Raw genomic sequence first — 24,715 nt, forward strand, 5'->3', positions numbered from 1 at the left:
AAGAGGCGGAGAGGTGGGTGTTTGTCATCTGCTGGTGGACTACCGGAGAGAATTATAGTGCTTGCCTCGACGGGGAGGGATTGCATTGAATTACAGCAGCGGGAGCAAACGCTTGCCTTGGGGAGGGAGAAAAAGAGCCACAGCGGAGAATAAACAGAAGGGCAACCATGGCAACCATGATGCACGGGAAGTCTTCTTCGCTGTTTTTGTGGCAGACTACAGCGCGATTTACAGGCCTGGCATATGTGCTACAGCGTCTCCAGCGCTTTCGAGCGGCAATGGCCGGCCGTGGCACAACCCCACATTCCCCTGATAGGTGGAGAGTTGGCCCAATAGCCGTAGTGCCACCGTCCTGACGTCAGGACAGTGTTCAAATCTGGATCAGTTTTTATCATATCCGCTGCAGCCCCGTTTTTAGAGATTTGGGTATGGAGGAAAAGAGAGAGGGTTGTTTTTTCTGACACTTGGTGAGTTCCCTGGAACACCGGGGACACATATTCATGTATAAAAGACGTACAAAAGTGCATTTTGCATGATAGGTCCCCCATGTCTAGCCTATGTCTAGCCTATGCCTATGTCTATGCCTAGGTCTAGTAAACTAAAGTGCCTTTTCTGAAGATCAACTGCTTGAGTGAAGAAGCATCTTTTTTTACTGTAGGAAGAATATTACTTTTATGTGTATTTCGAGATAACAAAAAGTTAAAAGGATAAAAGACGTTACTGGAAAATGATAATGAGCAAAAAAATTACCATCCTAACTGTCAACATTTTGACAACAGTAAGAACAACATCAGCAGTCCCATAAGCTGCTAAGATGTCACTCTACCAGACATGCAGACATTAACGCACATTCTCTGTTGTGCAATGACCAAATAGACTCTATTAAACAACACTAAAAAAACACAGTATAAACAAATATTCGTCTCCCTCTCTTTTCTCTCGGCGTTGGTACACTATATTTATTCTTTATTATTTTTGCAGTAGGACTAGGTTTAGCCTTTGTGGTCTTAAGCACAGAATCCTTTATAAAAACAAGTCAACGATCTGTCATAAATGTATTTTGCAACTTACTTACTAATTGTTTATATGTAACTACATCAATTACAAAATAAACCATGTTTGAAAATGGTTTCTTATTGAAAACACATATTGAATTAATTAATTGAAAGGACTAAATTACAAATTCCATCAAAAGAGCAAAGTGAAATGATGGCCAGAGGGCTTCTTTAACAGAAACAACTTTAGGAACATCACAATGCCACCAGAGTAGAGGGGTTAAAAAATAATATGCATATACTGTAGTCCACTGCGTGACAATGAATAATGCATAACTACATACAGTTTTAAGGGTTTTAAATCCATAAAGAAAGTCAAATGTGCTTAATGTTAAAGCCAGGAAGGCAGGGTGTGACCTTTTGGGACCCTAAAGGTGGTTGCAGGCTCTGGGTCAGCTTAGGAGTGGTATGTCAGGGTCCATGTTTGATTGAAAGCTGCCTTAGATCCTGTCCGGACATAGTAAACAAACTTTCGCAGTAGCGTTAGCTTCCAAGTCATGAGCAGACAGTGTGTTGTTTCCAGTGCCAAAGAGCCTCTCCAGCAGATAGACCGAATTTGCATTCGCAGGTAACAGTTCACAACGTTGCTGTTAAATGTATCGCAGCTGACCAGCTAACTATATCGCTGTCTAGCAAACAAAATGACGTTAGCAGCGCATGTGTTTGTTTGGTGGCTCGTAGAACAAGTTATAGTGCAGGACAAAGATTCATGTTCGTAAAGCTTTGCGCAAAAAAAAAAAATATATATATATTGGGCATGGCCGTGGCATTCGTTGTTTATCAGGCTGCTATCTTGTAGTTTTACCGTCTATGACATAGGCCTAAGCAGACTTTACTAAATGTTATAAATGCATAGCTGTGATTTTCTGTGTGGAGTATGTATTGTGTTAAATGCAATTTAATTAAAGTTGGTCTCTGAGTTATAGTATGGTGGTAGGCTAATTGCGATGTTCTGCATTACAACATCAATCTCTAATTCCTAGCCATATGTTCCAAGTAAAGAGATGCATAATTTCACCCCCCCTACTGTGTCCATACAATCTCTATTACAGTCACAAGTAAAAAAAACAATAACTACAATAGAGGTCTATGACCACAAGGAATATGCTATATCAGGCTTTTTTTGCTGGACATAGGCCAACGTGTTCATAGGATCAATGAATATTAGAATTGGCAAATAATTTGCCATAACATCTTTTTATGACACTGCAGCAAACTTTAAGATGCAGAGTTTTTTCCCTTGCTGCAAAAAACTGTCTGGCACACACTCCATCCTGAGTGTGGTGGGTGTGTTTGGTCAGTGCGCCTAGATAGATTATCTGGGAAGCCACATTGCTGTTTTAACCTTGGCAAGGAGGGTGGTGGCACTTTGCTGAGTGGTGAAGTCCCTTGAAAGCTCCTTCCCATATGTTGACTTACAACAGTCTTATTTTAAGTGATGCTTTTGCTCTGTTGAGACCGATGGCGGACACAGAAGGTGTTTTGTGTCAAGATGTTGTTTTCTGTGCTCTTGACATATCTGATGAAAAGGTTGCACTCAGAGTGTGTAGTCAGAGGGACTTGCTAGGACACTGTCTGTGTGATATTTATGAAGTTTCTAAGTCCATCCATAACTTTTATTGTGCTGTTTTGAAATTCAAATTCCAGTTGCTCTTCAGTCAGTCTGATCAGAAGAGGAGAGGGTCTATGATGTTGAAATTGTGAGCTTCATTGAGGGGTACACATCAGCAGCCTGAATGCTCCATTGACATATTTGAACTGGGTCCCTTTTTCCCTAAAATCAAAGCCTTTCTGAGAATACCTGAGTGCTGTGTATAAATATCCCCTTATTACCAGCTGCAGCTACTCGAGAGTGTGATGTTGATGGCATAACAGTGCAATATACAGTCACTAAATCTTACAGGTGCAGAGTGATGTGAGATCCAAATGAAGGCAGAGTGTAAATGGTGGGTATGGTCTGAGCAAGGGCCGGCATAAGGAGGGAAGTGTTGCCCATCTGGTGTCAGGTGACTTATTTATGTATAAAAAATAAAAGCAAAATTCAAAGATTAACTTGAACCTAGCAAAGAATTCAATTTAGGGGGATAGAAAGGAAGTAAGTTAGTACATTTATTACATTTATTGTTTGTTTTTGACATTTACTAGGACACTTTCAAACACCATGTTCTAAAAACAATGTTTTTCTGGTGTAATCACATATGTAACATTCCCTATTCACATGCTTTACAACACACTGTAGATAGTGAAATAAAATATACTTCAATAGGACATTTATATAAAAAAATTCACATTAAGAAAAGTATTGTACCTTAATCCCACATTTGAATTCCATACAAATATATATTCTATGACAAACAAACACCCATGGTGAAAATGATAGAACCTTTTAAAAGTAAAATGTCATTCCCCTATAGTAGCCTATGAAGGAAATGACTTCTCTTTACCACCCTCTGTTTAGTTCTGTGCCCTTGCTACTACACTACATCTTTTTAAATAGTTAATGTGTATGTTGATAAGAAGGATGCATGTTCAGTTTATGGAGAGAAAAGGGGGGGGAAACAGCAGTATTACTTTCCACAGTCCACAGACTTTCTTACAGTCTTCATCTCTCACAGCCCCAGGTGCAGAAAACAGATTTGTGTCCTCAACTAAATGACATGAATTTGGTTGTATTGTGTTACTTAGGAAACAAATCATTTTAAATCAAGTGATTTTCTAACATGCTTGATCTGACAAGGTGGGACTTTCTTATCTCCTCTTCTTTGGTCTTTATTTGTAGGGCTACTGACTGTTGTAAAGGCAACACTGGGTTCAGTTTGCATATTTCCTACTACATGCCTTATGGGTGTTGCTTTCTAATGAAAATGTTCCCACATGTCACCATTTGAAGAAGACACCAATGTGCAAAGCAATATCGTGCTCATATCATATTGTTGCTCACTCAGTATGGCGCTCAGTAAATGACATCCATTTCTTCTTCTGCTGCTGTGCAATCTGTTAATGCATGCAGGGAGAATCGTACAGCTGCTTGATTGTAAGCTCATGCTGATTGTAGATGATGTACATTAGTTCTGCGTTTTGTAAAAGAGAAAACTGATTTCTTTGTGCTTTGTGTGGGGACGAGAAACCTTATTATGCTATATTGTGTGTGCAGGGGTCAAAATTGTGAAATCAGAAGGAGCAGAAAGAGAAGCTGTGGATTATTGTTATTGATTAATGCATCAGTGTTTCTTAGGGTCAAAAACACCAAACTCACAACTTAAAATGAAAGCGTTTAGTTTATTTAATAAAAGAGTGCATAATCAATGTGAAAAGTGACATTAGATATAGATTAGTTGCAATTTGGTGCTATGTATATATTTAAAAAAAGAAATTATAATTTTTTTTTTTTTTTAAACACCTTGAATTTCAGGGGGAGGGCGCAGGGCTCCGTTGGCGGGGCACAGCGCCCCTCCAAGACAAGGGTAGGGGAAACACTGCAATTATTAATACGGTTAAGAGACGGATACCAATTACAGCTCTTTGTCATCACCTGGTGTTTATTCACTTAAATATCCAGCACCTATTTTGAAAGCAGAAGGACAAGGAAGGAACATACAGGTTCACTTTCAGATTGAGTAGCACTAAAATGACTTTTGTGCTCTTTCAAATATTATGTCTACAATATGCTTTTATAGATTTCATTGAAACTGTTAGAACGGGGTACAAAATACTGGACTCAAATGCGACGACTCATATTTTTAATGAGAAAAATAAAACAAAGTATTAACAAAAAATTACTCTTGCGAGGACAAAACAAAACTTCTTGATTTCAAACAAACAATGGTAACTCTCCTCTCTGGTTTTAACGCTGGGTCTCTGGACATAGAAGCACACTGAAACAAGACGAACTGGCACAAGACAAAGGGAGACAAGGACTATTTAAACATGAGGGAAAACAGGTGGAAACAATCAGGGGCGGGGCAGACGCTGACGATGGCGGAAAAACACCCAAAGTGAGGAAGTAACAGGACCTGAAAGGAAAGACAAGAGGTAAGTACAAAATAAAACAGGAAATGGGAAAACGAGACATGACATGAAACATGGGGACTTCACTAGAGATGACCGATATAAAATAGACAGACAAGACGTGACGTAAGAAGAAAACCTGACTCTACATAGAAACCTGACTAGACTTGGAATTACATACCTGACTAAACATGAAATGACAGACATAAAACAAACACCACTAACACAATTGACGAGACACCACAGAAACAGTCTTTGGTTTTAGACTGAAATCGAGGAAAACACTTTTTTTCCTTCTTCTTTTTTATTTTCAGTATTTTCTCCATGTTTTCAATTATGTAGCGCATGGGAATATTTCCAATTAAGCTTCTTATTGTCAAACAAAAAAATGAGAAGCACTACCATTGTTCCTCTTCTACACAGAATCATGTTAAATATCCTGCAAGGCACGAGTGTTATATTGACATTTGAGATAATTTGAACAACACATTGAGGGAATAACTGCTTTAATTCTATCATAATATAAACATAACAAGGCCAAGGTTTCCCCACATCATTTTGTGAGACAGTGGTGGGTGTGTGATACAAATTTGAAATTAAGAGGCTATAAAACAAGGCCATGACGGCTCACAAATGATTATATTCAACTGGAGCACAGAGGAAATAGAGTGAGAGTACTGTGAGTGAGTGAGTGAGAGGAGGCAGGGGATTGTGGCACTGCAGCGGCTTGTCTCAACTGGCCGTTGTAAAGAACAGAAAAAAAGAAAGCGCAGCTGGTACCAGTGTATCTGTGAGGCAGAACATAAGTATCAAAACGTCCCAAATTTCAGAATCAATGATTGACAACACTGCAAGGCAAAAGCCATTTGTCCAATTTGTCCATTTGTAAAATTGGGAACAAATTGTCTGTACAGAGAAAATTATAGTGACGAACGATTGCACATTATATTTCAAATGAAAGTAAGTGACAAGAGTGTCCTGTTGGAGACTTAAAATGTCCGTTTTTGAGTGTTCTTAAAAAACGTGTTTTCATAAGAGAAACTGTAATTTATTAGCATGTGCTTTAATGCAATCTGCTGTCACCCCTTCATTTGTTGTATTTTAGCTTAAACGTGTTCATATGTTTAAAAGGCATCAACTAACTTCTAAATCATTTACACGGCATCCTTTGGCATGTCAACATATTGCCATTAAATCACATTTCTGTTTGCTACTGTATTATATTTCTGTTTTTAGTGTGGTGCCATGTCTCATGAGGTCTCAACACTTTGCCCTGTGACAATTGGAAGCTTGTCAGGCATAGCAACAGTAACTAAGTAGGAATGAGGCTATTTGAATGCACTGCTAATTAGGACCTGATGGTGGATGTTTGAAACCACAGTCCTGCACACGTTTCCCATAACATTCCTGTATGGGAGACCATAAAAGTTAAATACTGTTATCAGCTCAAATGGTTATGTATCCAAAATGAGTTATTTTCTGGAAAGTTTTATTGAGTAATTTTAGCCAACCCACATTCAGGATGGGGGGCTCACGATGTTAGTGTTATTGCATTTTCTTTGAATTTGGAAATGACTTAAAAAACACACTTTTTATGGTGATGCAAAAATAAATCAAGGATTTCTAAAGTAAAATTTGGAATTTGAATGGTCTTAAAACATTTTCTTTGTCTATTTTGCAGGTGAACTTCTCCGCGTATGTCCTCAGGGAAACACATGTTGCACCCAGGAAATGGAGGACACATTTGGCCAACAGAGCAAAAAGGACTTTGAGAATCTTGTTGATGAAATTAGTCATGAATTGAGAAGCACCTTTGTTTCCAGACATAAAAGATTTGACGGTAAGTACATTTTCATTTCTCGCTCAACGCTTCATGCTGACTAATCTTCCCATTTTGCTTCTTTTTTTGTCACCATTGAACAAAATGCTGCTAAAAGGAAAATCAAAAGGATTTTGAATATATGTTTTAATATGAAAAGGTTCACTGTTTGTAGCACTTTTGCTGTCCTCCCCTTAAGTCGAGACAGGATTTGAAAATCTCATTAATATGCCTTGGAGTGGAGAACCCTCTTGTTAGATTAGACAAACATGGTGTCTTGCACAGCAGAGTGACAGCTTGAACAGCAGTACAGAGCCAAACTCTGCATTATTACGGCTGTTTGGTGGTCCTCTGCTCTGTGGGATCTTGTCAAAGCCCTATGGCGACTGTCTTGACCCTCCCACACATCCACTGAGCTACTGCTATGGGAGTGGATGTGTCCTACTCATTACTGAACAAAGACCCACTCTACTGTCCCTGTTGGTAATCCTCCAATTTCTTTAAGTGAATGGCAGGACAACAAAGAAAAATCTTTCATAGGAAAATACACTCATATTGTCTTTTGTTTAAATAGAGGAATAATGGTTTATAAAACTTTCTTAACCAGTTACAGGAATGGCAACCAGATTATAATAACTTTAACCTTGGCATATACCGTATGTTACAAGCCCCTAACTTTAAAACCCCACATCCAATTTAGCTTCCTGTAGTTGATAAAGGTTGAGTATCAACATTTCCAGTTGCGATCGTGAAAAGAAAAGGCAAAGCTGCATCCATGTAACCATCAAGCTTTTGGAACCTTGGGTGTAACGATGGGTGATTCAACAGTGCCAGTTCAAGCACTCTTTATGTATTATTGCACTCTCTAAAGTAGTGGATACAAAGTGCTTTACAGCTGAAGGAAAAAGAGAAATGGAGAAACCGTAAATATAACGTTTAAAAAAGCAGAAATAAAAAGGCTTTCGGTGTGTGCTGAGACTCTGCCGGGAAGCTACAGTATTCCTCTGTTGAGGAGAAGCACAGAAAAAGCAGAATCATCGAATATAAAAGGGTGTTGTTCTATGCCCAATACATACACGTACTGTACCATCAAGATTGATAGAGGTTTGCATTTGATAATAACATCCAGCTCATTTATTTAATAGCATATAGATTACATTTAATGCACAATCTTGTCTTCCTGTGACATGGTTTGCATATACAGTAGCATAACAAACAAGCTTCCTGTTTCATATGGAAGCAAATACACAACATAAATCAAAGTTTGAGTGGTATTAGCATATCAGGCATATCAGTTGACATTTTTCTGCTCTGCATTTTAAATCTATTTGCTCGCTTGTCATCTGCGGAATTTAAATTACAAAACGGCAATCTTTCTGTGAAAATGGAGAAGACTAGGGGCCATGTATCTAGAATTACCTTTGAATTCAAAATTGGTGCTGAGTACTAATTGTACTGCCAGTGCGCAGCTGAGACTACTGATCTGACTAATAACGCACCATTGACTTATACGTCATGTTTTATCAGGTGTTTGACTTAACATAAAAGATCACACAAGTTCTATTTTTATATTGAATGATTGTGGTCACTCAGCTGTAGAGGAACCTTTAGAATATTTGAATTCATTTCCTTGCCCCATATTTTAAACACGGCTTATTTTAATGCATTTCAAGGAGACTATTAAAGGTGGGGTAGGTAAGTTTGAGAAACCGGCTCGAGATACACTTTTTGTTATATTCCATGGAATGCTCTTAACATCCCGATAGCAATGAATATCTTAAGTGCTTTGACAAAAAATCCATAACAAAATGTCATCTGTGGAAGCCGTAGTACTGTAAAAAGCACGACCAATCATCTGAGCCGGCCTGGCTAAAATAACTGGGTGGCCTACCTGCCCGTCAGCCTTCCATCTGTGCACAAACTTATCTCCTGCCCTCATTGATCATGTGCGCGTTCGTGTGTGTTGGAGGAGGGGCTCTGTAAGGAAGTAGCAGATTTTCTCCGGTTGTGTTTTTTCAAATTCTATCGCACTCAAGCTGGTTTCTCCGAAATTACCTACCCCACCTTTAAGTCAAAAATTACTACTGTTACATAATGCACACTATGTGTCAGCAGCTCTTTGTGCCTTAAACCATTCATAGCATGGTGCTTGATCTATAAGCATACTTTTGATATAAATATCTTCATCTTAATCCAACATTATTATAATTTGGTCCAAATGTTGGAGGTTGAAGCATAGAATTTCATAATGGGCTATTTTAATATGTCCAATGTCAACCTTTGAACAATGCTGGAGTGATTAATAGTGCAATCGAATACTCACGGGTCAATAACTTGTCTTGCTTTGCTCATATTTTTCAAATTGTCCAACATATTATATGAAACAAATAGCCTACTATTCAGTTACAGACGCAACTCTCAAATGATTGAACATTGCCCAGAAACTCAATGTCATAATGCCCGGCTGATGTCTGTCTGTTTTGTTTTCCAGGAATATTCACTTATTTAGCACACGTGTGTTTCCTGGAAGCATGAATAAATAAATAAGTGTTATTTTGATCGGCCCCCGTCAGGGTACCGACTGTCATAGGGAGGGCTCCAGTGAGGGAGGACATGGGGTTTGTCCAGCAGCACTTAGATGCATGACTCCAGGCACCCCTGCTCCTCTTGGGGTTTGCTGCCATTCTCCATGATTTCATCAGCGTCAAAGCAGATGCCATATTCGAGTTTCTCCTCCGTAGCCCTCTGTTGTCTGGAGACTTTGAGTCTGCTGAGAGCCTCGACTGACCAGCCGCTGGGGAAATCTCAAATATTGATTGCTGGATTTGAATTCCACCCTTATCTCTTCACGTCATTAATTGAATGTGAGTGTTGAGAGTTGTGTGGTATTATGCCAGAGACATTAGCTGAAATTGAACCAGCCAAGCCAAAAAACCTTCCAGCATTTTGAGCACAATATGTACTGTGTTATAAGATGTGTCATTTCCTTGACTCTATGGTACTTACAGTGGAGGAAATAAGTATTTGATCCCTTGCAGATTTAGTAAGTTTGCCCACTTTTCCCACAGTTAAATACAAATCAATTTGTATCTTTTATATAATGTCAATTTCTGGATTTTCTTTTTGATATTCTCTATCTCATCAGTAAAATAAATTTACTATTACAATTATAGACTGGTCATTTCTTTGTAAGTGGTTAAAATCACAACTTCGGCAAGGGATCAAATACTTATTTCCTACACTGTATATAACAATATTTTCTCTTCATAAAACAGTGTTACCAACATAATTGTAATGGCCTCAATTCTGAGTTTGAACACAGTTAAAGATAAAAAAACAGTACCAATCATTTAGATGCTCTTTACCATCTATTTAGCACCTCGCTCTGGGATCCCACCTACACGGTTCAGTGTACTGTATGTGTATCTTCTCTTCTCTTTATGCAGAGATTGTGATGAGTGTTACTGAAGCTGACAGTAGCCGGCCAGCCCACGCGTACCTGACACCACAGCCTACGTGTCACAGTGAGAGGGCACAGTCTCGACTATGCCAAGATCATCAGAGCACAAATACAGAAATACCCACAACAATACATGCACTGTACAGCTGTGTGAATCTAAGAGAGAAGCTGTATCATCTGAAAAAGAATAGCACCAAAAATGAAGCCACAGTTATTGCAAAAGCTGTTTTTGCCTGTTTAATAATTAATGTTTATTACCATGTCCAAATATTCTCTTCATTATAAAGCAATTGGCAAGTGTATTTATATAGCACCTTTTAACACGAGGTAATTTAAAGTGCTTCAAAGGCATTTAGATAAGGTGCGACAGAAACACATCATAACATTACAATAATTTACGAAACAATCTTTAAAGCCAGAAGAATACAAATATATCAATGCATAGTGTATTCCTATTCCTCGGGAAAACATTTGCTCAGAGAAACTAGATAAAAGGCTGGCACAGAGCTTTGTTTCCCTGCGCGTTAAACACTTAGTCATGGTTCTTAATTGCTAATCAATTGTTGACCCTCCTCTGACCATGAACACCATGGTGCTGGGTAGCCACACAGAATATTAATGTGGTTCACCCTTCACAATTGATCTTCTTTGGAGTAACTGACTTGCGCCGCTATTTCTCGTCAAAAGTTTCCTGGCAGTTTATTAAAAGAATATTAGGCAGATGGTACACAATGGCATCAGTTCTATTACTGCACACAGCACAATAAATGTCACTAATTCAGGACTTACTTATTAATTAATTAATTAATTAATTAATTAATTAACAGCAGACAATGGCTGGTTTTGACCTAGTGTCTAATTTGTGGGGGGGTTCTGTGTTGGCTAATGTAGCCGAATAAAAATGATATGCTCGAAAAATGTGTGAAGCCATAGTCCCGTTAGTTGCTGATGACATATTATCATTTTGTACAATAAAAAAAAAAATGTTTTAAGTTAAAAAGTATATAATAATAATAACGCTAACACTGGAAAGAAATAATTTTACCTGGCAGAAGTTATCCCAGTTTTATTGGTGCTGTATCAACTTCAAATGGGTTAATTTATTTTTTTTAATAAAAAATGAGAGTGAGAATGTGGCAAATGTGTTTTTCCTATCTCTCTTCCCTCAACAGATATTGTTAATGTGCCCTTGAGCAAAGCACTTAACCTGAAATAACTCCTCTAAAGCTTCCAACCACAATAGGCTGCACTGTGCTGGCCAGCCACCAGGTGTGGATGTGTTTGAGATGAATGTGGAGCTGGGTACTGCTGAAAAGGCCATGCTTGCTCAGCAAAACCCTTGTTTAGTTAAGAAGTCCTATTGGACTATCCAGTTGGAGAGAGTAGGTAGTATTCAAGTGAGAAGCTAAAGTATCTCTCTTCACTACAGTGTTTTTATGAACATGCTTGTGACTGTAATCCTTGTCTCCATATGTATAAGATATACTGCAGCGTGGATATGTGCATCGTTACAACAGAAGTGACAGATAAAAGGCAAAAAAATGTAAAGAGAAAGCTAACGTATTCATTGTAAAGACAAGCACATGTTGGTTAAAAAAAGTACACATCCATGGTTAAAAATAAGCATTTTAAAAGTAAATAGTCTGGATTATTCTTTACTGTTTAGACTGTATGCTAACATTTGTGAAGCAGCATATATGGTACCTTTTGAATATGAGGAAAAACATTCTAGTAAAATTACATGATATTAGATCTTTTTTTCCCCTTGATGCACCAGCAGACTATTCACCTTTTTATATACCAGCTGTGATTGTTACGTGCAAGCGTCTGCTTTTAACTGCCACTGTGTGACTCCCAACCGACAGGCTAAAAGAATTAACACATGGAAATGGAGACAGAAAAGGTCAGCCTGTCATGTCCTGTACAGTAGCATAACACTCAGAGCAGCCCTCTACAGACTAGTGCCTCCTGTCAGACCAATCAGGCATCCACTTATGATTGACATGTACAATTAGAATTGTTCCTTTTGGCAGCAAAATTGCCAGTTTCATGTGCAGGCACAAGAGCTTTGATGGGTTGCAAACCAAGCCCTATGTGTTGCGTTATGCGGTTCCAATAATGACACATAGTGAGAGATGGGCTCCCTCTGTGACTGTCTGAAGAAGACACGGAGTGGCTCTGCTGGAGATAAAGGAGTGTTTATTCTTCTGCATGAGGGCTAAGCAGCTCATTTGCAACTTGTGCATATCACTCAGGGTAGCCTCACTGATAAATTACAGATTTGTTTATGAGACGACATCCAACAAATCATTTGAAAAATCTCTTTGTTCTGAATTAATTACCTTTCTTTGATAATGTAAATTAAATGCAATGCTTCACTGAAACTAAGATATTGTAAGAGTTTCATTGCTTATTTCATCGCACATGATCTGCCAAAGTTCTTTCAACAGTTGAGCATATTTTTTCAGTCCCTTAAGCAGTTTCTGATTTTACAAGAATTCATGATAATGTAACCCGTTTCATGCATTTTTGAGCAGTTCCATGATATTTCTGCACAAAGTCTTCAACTTGTAACAATTCTTAAAAATACTCACATTCAGAAGCAATTTTACAAGTCCAGGTCACACACCCTGAAGCTCAACAAACCCAGTAACATGACATTTGTGTTATTCATATTCATATTTCCCCCAAAAGACCTCTTCCAAGGCCAGTCCAGAGTGTGGGCTATCCGTGAAATGTTCAAACAAACTATGAGTCTTCTCCCCGCCTCCTTAAAACTAAACAATGCATTTTTACTGGATAACATGTTTTAGCTTTCTCTGATTTGAATGGTTTCAAAAAGGTCAGTCGTGAATATGGAATACTTCTCCCAGTTGATGTGCTCTGGAGCTGGGTGTTAACCAAGCACCTCTTTGTCTTTACCTTTTTGTAAAGCCTTTCATAAATATGTACTGTATGTGTAACGCATTGATGAAGTCTATTGGTCCTCTGCACCGATTTATCCCTAGCCTCTTATATTATGTTAATGATATGGATGTTGCTGTATAAATGTACTAATGAATGGGCCTTGAGCAGTGACTATTAAACGCTATTGGGGGTATACTATGTTTATGTAATATGACGTTGAAAAATCCTTTCAGCAAATGAAGTTCTAGTCCCTATTAGTCCCTTGAACCGATTAGTTTATTTTGATTACACTGTAAGATTCATGATACATCAGTATGTTTGCTCTTAAACGAACTTATTCTTTTCTTAGTTTTTACCTTTTTTAAATAATGAGGTTACATAAATGATACTGCATTTATTCGGATTGTTTATTACTTTTGTGTCTTTGCTATATTATTAATGCTATTTTCTGACCAGAGAGACAAATGCTTTAAGTGAGATCTAGGTGACCATCAGTCAAGTCGATCTCGACAGTCCTTTGTTATAAATAATTGGATAATTGAGGCAGCTCTTATGTGTGAATTGAAGTCCTGTGATGCGGACCATATACTTATTAACACGAAGAACCTGAAACCTTGAAGTTAGATGAATACATTAGCAGTAAGCGAGGTGTCGTTCCAGTGGTTTAAAAGATTCTCCCTACATCCTGGACATGTTTGAACATTTCCATTCAACACTAAATGAGTTGAAAGTGCATCCTTCAATTGCATTTCTGTGAACCCTATTGGGACTGATTTCCACTGGATTTATTGAGGCTGCAGCTTTCATGAACGAAGGTGAACAAATTGTCTGCTTGTTCCTGAGTTTTGCAGTAATTACACAGCCTCATTGTATTGACTCTTAAATTGCGCTCCACTGTCCCTGTTAGAACCTTAAGCTGTGCCTAAATACTGTATGGATTTTGTCTTGAGACACACATTGTGATATTTGCAACTCAAAAATCATCTTGCTATTTCTACTGAAATGCTTAAGATCCAAAACTGTGCCAAACGAACATTTTCTAAAGTTTAAACTATTGGCTTTTAACCCACAGACTATGACTAAATACCAGTTTTAGGTGTTGATTGCAGCCTGATATATGCTTATGATTACTATGTTTGTAATTTGTACACAAATATCTCTTTAAACGGTGTTCTGCTTGCACAGATGTCAAATGTGGACCAGGTTGCCTTGCCACAGTTTCCTCACCACTGGTTTTTTCATGACAGAGTGTAATTACTCAACTGGAAAAAGGGAATTGTGGTGGAAAACCAACCCTTTTTATCCTCCTAAGTTATGGCTGGTCACAGTTCAGGAGTCTTTGCAGTAATTAATTCTGCTGCTCACTTCCCATGAGGGCAGTGGATGCCGTCCTATTCACACCTATACCTCTGTTAGTTCCTTTGTCATTTCTGTAGTCTGTGGTCTTCTTATAATGGAAAATCAAATTTCCCTTTTTCTTTAGATTATAATAGGAGTACGTTGTTTATAGATTTCTCTAATTGAGACTTCTACTGACATCTCTGACATCCAGGAGAGCATCCATCAGGAGGTTTCTGTAAGAGCAAGCAGACAGAAAGCCTCTGTGTAACCTCTGCTCTGCTCTGTGCGCTCAGTGAGGAATTGGAGCCAAACGGAGCTTTATCAGCGAAATGTAATGAACTCTCTGCTAGGTGGGAGTATTAAAATGTCCCCCTGTCCAGCGTTTCAGCATCATTATCCTTTCTTTGCAGCACTGAAGCCATTTTTTTGGACAGACTTCTTAATTACTAAGATGTGTTGAGGATTTATGTAAGCTTTCCTGATCATTTTAGTCTCTAACATTTCAATACATTTGCTATTGTATAATATAACCCGCTCCTGAATTTTCCCTAATTAGATTAAGTTGTCTGTTTCAACTCAATACATTATTCACTGAATTATACTAAGCTCATCCATAATGAAGTTATTCAATGTAATCACTCCAAAACAGAGCTGAGAATTATATCAACTACACTTGCCATATTAACAATAAATCTACCTTAATTGCATCTGTTATATTCACACAATATTTCCGCAGACAAATTGTATTGGGCAAAAAAACCTGTATAAAGATGATTATTTCTAATATGCACATTTGCTTTGGGTGAAATTAGTTTTGAAGCTGTCATTGACTATTTTCATTACTAACAGCAGGTCTCTGAGACACAAATCATGCTTGATGCTTTGTTTTTTATTTATTTAAAGAGCTAATCACTGCAGTCTTTCATTTAGTCTCAATAATGACTTTGACCAACATCACAAGTCCTGCATATTGTGTGTGCTACTAAAATAAAAAATACATATCCTCTTAGGATAGCAGGAAATATGTGTGAGAGTAACACTAATTTAATCAGATCCCCAGAGGATGTCTTACAGTTTATACACACTGGTACCTTTCATGAAACGTACTAATGAACAGTAATGAATTGTGATAAGAATAGACAGAGCAATTCTTTAACAAGCGTGTTGAATGTGATAATCAGAAGCAGTTTGAGGCTGAAAAGATGTATGCAGGGGTGGAATCTAGCATTTCTCCTGTGGAAAATGTGACCTTTACCCTGCTTGTTGCAGCTAAAAATACATGTGTCTCAATCACATAATAACATTATGAAACAACATCCTGTGCTCTGCTACCTTGCAGATGAGGCACATTTTTCATATTTTACTTTCTGCTGGTTTCACAAAATGGACAGCTCTTGATAGCTAACCAGATGTGATTTAGGGTATCGTCATTTCTCTGCTGCTGCAATTTGGAATTTTACCTGCATTGCAGAGCACTAATAACCACTTCAAATCCATTACAGCTGTGTCAGTGCCATTCTGATAAGTGACTAATGCGAATTGCTCAGAGAGGCAGAATGACTAAGTGGATAGTTGGTCATTTAAACTACTGTGAATTGCTGTACAGATTTAGGCCATGATGATTGAGATTTACAAAGCTGACAGTTACTGTAAAATGCAGAGTCAAAACACTAGTGTTAACAAGGTTCAAGGTATCAATAGCGTTTACTGAGACAACCCACGCACTCATTATTTTTAATTATTCCCACCTATTAATTTTGTTTTATTGCAGGCTTTGTTACACCGTCAAACTCTTTTTTCAGTAAGCATTCAACTCAGGGAATTATCAACACAACCCTCCAAAGTATTTTAGAAAATATCCTTTTTTGTTTTGCGGCCAGAAACGTTATCATTTCGATTTAGTCTCTTAGCTCTCATCAACCCTGGTCCAGATCCAGAGCAGGCAGCTGTTCTCTCCGATAAACACACCATACAGGACAAGCCTAGCACCAAGCAGCAGGCAAAAAAGAGTTGGTGACTGTCGGGTCAACATGGCCTTTCACTTCATGTTCTCATCAGGAGTTAGCAGAGACTAAAACCAAACAAAGGAGAAGTGAATATAAGAATCTGTGTGGGACTTTTTGTCCATAACCAGGCTTCAAAGAAATACTAATGTCTTCTGAAATGTGTTAATCAGCGACAGTTTGATGTTCGGCTTATCAACCTAATGAAGTAATAATATGTCAAAGCTTTCCGCGCTCTCCAAGTAGCCAATACTCCAATACTATTTGAATCTCTTCTGTCCAGTCTAATATGTATCTTTGCAGTTAAATGTGCAGGGTCTTAAATCCTATTTATATTTTAATCTTGGTCCTTGAACCCAAGGACTATCATTATGGATGGCAGATGGTCAGAAATAGTATCATCTCTTCCCAATTTGTGGTGACTTAAAGAGGCCATGAGGTAAACAACAGGTGTTGCTTGAAAACCAGAATGCAGAACAGCAGCAAACCTTACACATAAACTAAATTGTGGAATAGTTTTTAAGATATAGTTGTTTTGACTTCATCTGACAGCCTTTTGCCTGCAGCATATAGAGCAATGTTCCAGTGCAGATTCTGAGGAAAGAAAGTCTTTCAACAACATATTATATCCTTTCTATTGAGGTGCACAAATGTATTTTGGGTTTACAGATGAAATAGGGACAATACAGACTTCATGCACTGCAAAGACAGAACTTATTGCTTTCCAGAAATATACATGCACATTGCAATGTCAAAAGTAAACCCACCAAGCTGAAAAATAATAAGCAATAAGCAATCAAGCAGCCTTCTATCTTGTAATCAGACACAGTTTGTATTTTTGCTGCATTTGTATTTCCATCAGGGGGAGATTCCCAGTGCCAGCCATCTCTATGTATGCCATGTACAGTATAATATTTACACCAACACGTTACACATTAAAGAAAATATGGCATTAACACTTTTTTTGTCTTCCCTTTTAACCCAGAATTCTTCCTGGAGCTACTGGAAAACACGGAGAGGTCCCTGAATGAGATGTTTGTGAGGACTTATGGCAAGCCTTACATGCAGAACTCAGAGGTCTTTGAGAACCTGTTTGCAGAGCTGAAGCGCTATTACACAGGAGGGAATGTTAACCTGGAGGAAATGCTTAATGACTTTTGGTCGCGGCTACTGGAGCGTATGTTCACGCTGCTCAACTCCCAGTACGTCATCACTGAGGACTATCTGGAGTGTATCAGTAAGTACACCGACCAGCTCAAGCCCTTTGGAGACGTGCCCAGGAAACTCAAGGCTCAGGTTACCCGGGCATTCATCGCTGCACGCACATTTGTCCAAGGGCTCTCTGTTGGCCGGGAGGTTGCCCAGAGAGTGTCTAAGGTAACAGCGCTCACCACATTAGTAGAATTTAACTGGATAATAAAACACCCAATCAACTGCCTGCTTCTGTAATTTACCATTCTTAAACAAAAACATGTTTTATTTGATTGCACTTTCTGATTCTGTTTGAATATATTCAGAATTTGGCCTGAGTGGAAATCAAGATTTGCACAAGGTATTTTTGGGCAATTCTACCTTGGCAGCAAGCCAGCCTCTGGTTTTCAACTGAAAACAACTTCCTCCCAGATACCTTTCTGACAAATGTGTGCTCCTTTTGTGCATGTCTTCAGCAAGCTTAGGACTTAAGGCAGTTTGTTCAAGTGCTCTCTAGAAAACAATTGCCGAAAGGTCCGTGGATTGCTCAGGAGAAATGCCCACGCAATGAAAAAGTAGAGAAAATAAATGTTGTGCCATAGATGTTTATTGCTCTATTTCTTAACATTTGTTCACCCAGTGTACAAAAGCCATTAATCATGCTCTAGCCTTGGTATTCTGTTTGATGCGATGTAATCTTATTGCAGCTTTTGCAGTGTATCATACTGCTCTCGGACTATGTGTAGTTTTGATCATGTACAAAGTAAGATTAAAGGAAAAGCAAGAGGCTAAGGCTGGGCTTTAGTCACACTTAACAACAACAGGGCTGTTTCTACACGCCATCTTATGGGCTGAGAGGAGCACTCTGATAAGGCAAATCCCCAACCACCCTGGTGTCTTTCACTCCTCTATTGATATCAGTATCAGTGGATTATCAAATATTTATAGATCTGCTGTACAGTATATACTCAGAAGGCAATGAAAGTATTATAACACTCAATCATCATAAACAGAAAGGAAGACACTAAGGAGAAGTCGAAGAAATCCAGAATGTGTTTTCTTGCTCCACCATGGTGCACTCGTTGAACTTTAAACTAATCCCTTCACTATGTGTATCAGTTCCCCCCCTCACTAGTAGTAGCGGTGCTCATTTCGAAGCTGCCACGGAGGATGTGTTGTTAGTATGCGTTTACTGAGTTACACTCTGCGTTTCTTACAAGCCAGCATCTCCCGGCCTCACCTCTTGACATTTCAGTGGGACCTGAGATCCAGGTCATGTGTCTGGGACCGCAGCCCTTTGATCCCCAGGGTATAAACTCATCCTGAGGGATTGGGTGTAAGCATAATGGAATAAGACACGCTGATAGAGATTTCTGAGGCACAGCGCCTCTTAAGATGTGACATCCACACTTATTGCTGCCCTGATGTATTGAATTAAAGAAGATGATGTAGGACTTTATTGCTTTTCACAGCTTAAGAAACACAGAACCTGGCGGAGCTTTGAGGAAGCAGAAAGTCCTGTTTGGAGTCTGCCTCTCACAAACAAAGCTCATAGTGATCCCATATAATTACCCATACAGCAACAGGCTATTGATACTTAGAACATATATGAGCTAACAACTTTTTTTTACTGAATGCACTCACTATAGTAGACTGGCAATTCAATAAGCAAACATGTAAATTATGTTAAAACATTGTGCATTCTTTGTCATTAGAGTCACAGTGACCGTTAATGGGCTGCATCAACTCTGTGATATTGAAATATTATATTTCTCAGTATGTTTCCAGTGTACATTACCACGGGAGGGATCCTTTATTCTATCAGTCACTTGATTGCATTTTGTCTTTACAAAAATATGTTTGTCGATTAATACAATCACTTCTATTCCAGAATCAGAATCGGCTTTAGTAGGTTACACATACGAGGAATTGGCTTTGGCATACTGTATGTCGTGCATACAGAGACACAGAATGAAGAATATGTGGTAAAATGAAATAAAATAAAAATAGTACTGTTATAACAGCTATTGTAAAAAAAAAAACTATTTTAAGACTATTATAACAATTTTAAAATATTTACACAACATAATTACGTGAGAAACTGGGTACAGTCAAATATAATAAAATATGACAAATACTAAATACTGTATTTCAAGTGGAGAGCTGTGCTGACTAAAAAAGCTAGTGTGCAGACATTTTTTGCAGGATTTACAATTTTTAAAAGAACAATTTCTATCTATACTTCTACTACTACCAATACAAATGTAAATTCTAATAATAATAATTACTACTTTAATATCTCCTAATGACCTCTACTGTGTATTAGCTGAGAAGAGCACCGTGTGAATTTGTTGAGGCTGCCCTACACCTGTCTGAGGTGTGATAGGTGTTGGCAGGAGCATTTTTAGAAGTTGGTATGTGACAAGTCACACCAGCTGTCTATGAGGTGATGTGTGAGCGTTTTCTGTTAGACACGGCGGTGTGTTTGAGTCTCCTTCTACTCTTTGGAGCAAACATAAAATCCTCAAACCAACTTTTATATGAGGTAGTGCTCCAGGAACATCAAACACCAACACAGATCCCCAACATCATGTAATTTCCCTAATTCCTATTTTATCTTAAGATCTTATAATTGTTTGTTTTTTTCTACTTTTTTCATACAAAATATCATATGACTACAGCTGAGACAAAATGCTCCCGCCAGACTTTTATCACATTCAAGGGAGTGGACCCTTGTCACAGTAGATTTAGATTTAATTTTTGAGATTGTATCATTACTTGTTCCTAAAGCTTGGATGATTATGTATTTTTATCTTTTTGTCCCGTTCTGCAACCTCCACAGATACTTGATGGTAGTTTTTTTTTGTCAGAGAATAGTATGTATGAATTGCTCTCTGGAAATGGGGAGTATTCAACAAATATGCAGCATTACCCACATTAGTTCAATATAATAAGGAATATAGTAGTAGATGTAATCTACATATACATAAGAGCTTGATTTGAAAGATAGATACCTTTTTCTATGATTTTATTGCAGGCTACACGTTATCTCCAAGCAGTTATGTGTCACGTTTTGTTTAGCCTCCACAACTGTATATTTAATTGTTTGCTAAATCATTTACAGTCTAACTCTGCAGCATGGAAGACAAGCATGATGACAGTAGGTATACTTTAATACAATGACATTAAATAGTCTGGGCTACTTTTAGACCAGTCTATTTAAAACATTATCAATGGTGGCTTTTCACTAATAATCATTAGAGATGATTCTATAGTTGCTTGGCAACAACAACACAACAACTCTGTAGGTGGATCTGCTTTAAAGTTACTAACGTCAGCCTTGCATCGCTGTGTGATCAGGTTAATCAGAATCAGAATACCTTTATTAGTCCCACAGAGGGGAAACCTATTCAATTTACCATTGAATAGGTTTCAAGGCATGGAAATGACCTTTCCTATCATGCTGCGATAATGCTTTTCATAAGTTAATTAACGTCTGGCTGAAGACAATAAAGCTTTGATGATTTGTAGGCAAAGGGAGGACAAGGCCTTAAGAATTTCTCTTTTTCAGGTTCTCTACAATTGATTTATTTAGCAGTAGCCTTTATTTAAAGCAAGTTAAGCTGAATTAGAGTGTCTTCAGTACTGCAAACCTGCTTTGAGTGATGTTTTCAAAAACAAAAGTTTTGTTTTTCAAAGAAAATTAGACATTAATGAGTGAGTGCATGGCATGTCTGTGTTAGTCTCCGAAGGTGGGTTTTCAGTCTGAAAGATGCTTTATAAGATGCCTGTTGGTGCTTCATGGAACACAATCAAAAATCCATTAGCTGCAACCCAGGAGCTTTAATTTCAAACCTTTTGACAGAGCTCCAGAGTGCAAGCATTTGCGTTTGCAGGATAAGAATGTTGAGTGCCGACTGCTCTTAAGAAATTATCTAATTAAATCAGCCTCACAAGGTCACACAGTCCAGTTTATATTCCTGGTATTTGCTATCTGAAATGTCACCATGCTGGCTTACACGTAGCAAAACAGACAATCACTGAGAAGATGTTGCAGTTTGTTCGCACAGAGTCTAGACATGAGGACTGAATCTAAATCAGCGACCCCCGCTGTTCACCAGAATCATACCCAGTTGAGTACATTTTTGATTTACAAAAATACATACAAATGCTTGGTTTGAACAAGCACCATATGTTCAATGTGCCACATTAAGCTGCACATAAACTCCAATTTGTACTCTGGTGGTGTAATATAAAAAGGAAACTTAATTTAAGTTAAACATAGCAACAGTAAAAAATAAACACTCAATTAGTGCTGCAACCAATTGTCAAACTGACTGATTATGTTGTTTTCCACTTTCTACAAATTCATTATGAATTCAATAGTAGCTAATTAATACATTTAAATTCTACCCACTAAAATAATCCTGTGGTTTTGATTGAAATCTTTTCAATGTGCCTCCATAATCATATTTATGGCTTTAGAACTGAGCGCATCTTAAAGTGGAGCTTCTAAACTCATCATAAGCAAGACATCTGCTTTAGTATTGATCATATGTCAAGAAATACATTATTTAGTTTCAGCATTTCTAAATCAATTTCTGTAACAGTCCTGTTTTAGAGGTCTTGGATATCTGTGAAGGATGTTTTCGGCTACACAGTCTTCCACTACGGCCCTCTCCATTACCAAACACTTCATTATTTATTCATTAATCCAGCTCTAAAACACAATGGTCAATTTAATGTTGTTTGGGCTGGTGAAGTCATGTTGCTGGTAAAGGCTTCTTTTCCATTGATGGTGGAGAGGTTTTCTGTGAAAACACACTGAAGAAATAATGTCAGCTTATCATGGCTAATCATCTGCTATTTATTTGTTGGAGCGTTGTATTTCCTGATGAGTGTGATGACTGATGAAACCTTTCTGCCCTCTTCAAGCTGCGCCTGTCAAACAATACCATCAATTTCCTTTATGGAAAGAAACAACTGATAAAGATGAATGAAATGTATGAATTCTAGTTTTACTGATGTAAATATTTGTCATTATGTAATATTTGACATTTAAATGTGGGGTTAAATGATCTGAAAACATACACACACACTGTGATTGACAGTGCTCACAAAGACGTTTAAAAGCCTTGTCTCGGCTCTAATGGCATTTCTGAACATGCTCGCTCTTATTATATCTTTGACTGAAGCTTTTTTTCAAAAACAGACAATATAAATCTAATCACTGGTATTACACATTTACTGCTCACTTTGAACATGCCAATAACCCTCAACTGTGATGCGTTCAGCAAAATTGCCTGAAAAGAACATGGAAGCATGATGGAATTAATGTATTACTAAATGACAAAGTGTAATTTCCGTGTGTGTTTTTGGTGCTAATGCCAGCTGTCTCACTCTGTTCCTGCAGGTAAGCAGCACTCCAGCATGTATTCGGGCTCTGACCAAGATGCTGTACTGCCCCTTTTGTCAGGGCATGCCGACAGTTGAACCGTGTAAGAACTACTGCCTGAATGTCATGAAGGGCTGCCTGGCCAATCAGGCTGATCTGGATCCAGAGTGGAATCTGTACATCGGTAAGTCTCTCCAAGCGTCGCTCCAACCGTTTCTCACCTCACTCCTGCTGTTATTTCCCATTAGACCCATTCAATGTTTTTTTGTGTTTATGCTTTGGTGTTGGCTCTGCACTATAGTTAAATAGCTCTAATGGATGTGGTGGATTTGGGGGAAAAACATCATGTTGGCACTCTCAATAATGAAAGCATTTCTGTTTTACACATAGGTGTTAAGGCACTTTAAGGCTGGTGTTTAATTGTCATAAAGAAGGGAATGTATTACATTAAGTGTATTTAAATACCACTAAATTTATAGCACTGAAAGATGAATTTAGCACTTCAGTTTCCCTGATCTGGCATGTTACATTTTGCAGCTAGCTATTGATTGAAGGATAACAATTAGTTTGCCTTTCATTTCTTCCATTAGGTTGATTTATAAGCTCAATGTTTGTGACTACAGTAAAGCATTTAACAATGTTTTAAATGGTTTGATATTATAAATGAAATGTTAAAATATGATTCAGGTCCAAATATTTATCTTGTAAGTCTGCAGGATAACAGAACCAGGAGTGTTGTGTTGTCAAGTTTGACTTTCTATGTTAGGAGAGGTTACAGCTGGTGCTGTGTTGTTATCACGTTTTGACAACATCATTTCCATTGACACACATCGGGGCCTTGGATAAAAAGCTGCTTTATTAGTCATTCTTCTATCAGCGTTTGAAAAGATTTTATTCATGGGATTCTGCTCTCCTGCTGGGCTAAATGAGGACTTGTTATAGGGCAGAAGTTCACAGCGCTGAGTGTCAAGTTTTGAGGAGAAGTTCAATGGAAACTTGTTTAGCTAAGAGACGAACAGTGCAAACACGAATGCGATATTTATATATTTATTCAATATTTCATAGAATGTCTAACATAGATGCAACATGTTGTCATTTAGATAGAAATATCCTATGGGGTTGATCTAAAGTGGTGAAAATGAGAACGTAAAACATTTCAATCCCACCACTGCAAATGTTTGAATAAATTAACATACCACCGAAGCATGTTTGAGCAATTCGATGTTTCTCTATTCACAAAACATCAATGTTGTAATGTGTTTTTTAATCATCGTGAATGTTTACAAAAATGTATCCAATCAAACATGATATTGGGCAACGAGCTAATCCCTCCCATCACATAACACCAAGTGAAGCTTGTTGGTTTATTAGCAGAGCAATATCATGGGGCAGAGAGGCGTTTTCACATTTTCAGAAGACTGGTTAAGATCTTATTTTTTTAATTACTTCTCATCCTCCAACTCCTGATCCATAATTGCTAGTTGAGGATTCTCCCAAAGCGAATGCTCGCATATCAAGCTCACTTATCAAATCCCT

At 38.0% G+C, this 24,715-nt stretch overlaps 1 protein-coding gene across 3 annotated transcripts in view; it reads left to right on the forward strand.

Moving 5' to 3' along the window:
- The window catches only part of gpc6b (glypican 6b), a 79,898-nt gene that overhangs the window by 12,140 nt on the left and 43,043 nt on the right, over positions 1 to 24,715 (forward strand). For all 3 annotated transcript variants that reach the window (XR_798568.1, XM_010773539.1, XM_010773541.1), the window contains exons 2-4: positions 6,745 to 6,903; positions 17,579 to 17,970; positions 23,198 to 23,363. Coding sequence is in view for 2 of the 3 variants with exons in the window: in XM_010773539.1 (XP_010771841.1) it covers positions 6,745 to 6,903; positions 17,579 to 17,970; positions 23,198 to 23,363 (717 nt within the window). In the remaining variant the exon portion in view is untranslated. The remainder of the gene's footprint in view (positions 1 to 6,744; positions 6,904 to 17,578; positions 17,971 to 23,197; positions 23,364 to 24,715) is intronic.

Source organism: Notothenia coriiceps, unplaced genomic scaffold (assembly GCF_000735185.1).
Source record: "Notothenia coriiceps isolate Sejong01 unplaced genomic scaffold, NC01 NC01_scaffold00012620, whole genome shotgun sequence".
In the NCBI taxonomy this organism is placed as follows: domain Eukaryota; kingdom Metazoa; phylum Chordata; class Actinopteri; order Perciformes; family Nototheniidae; genus Notothenia; species Notothenia coriiceps.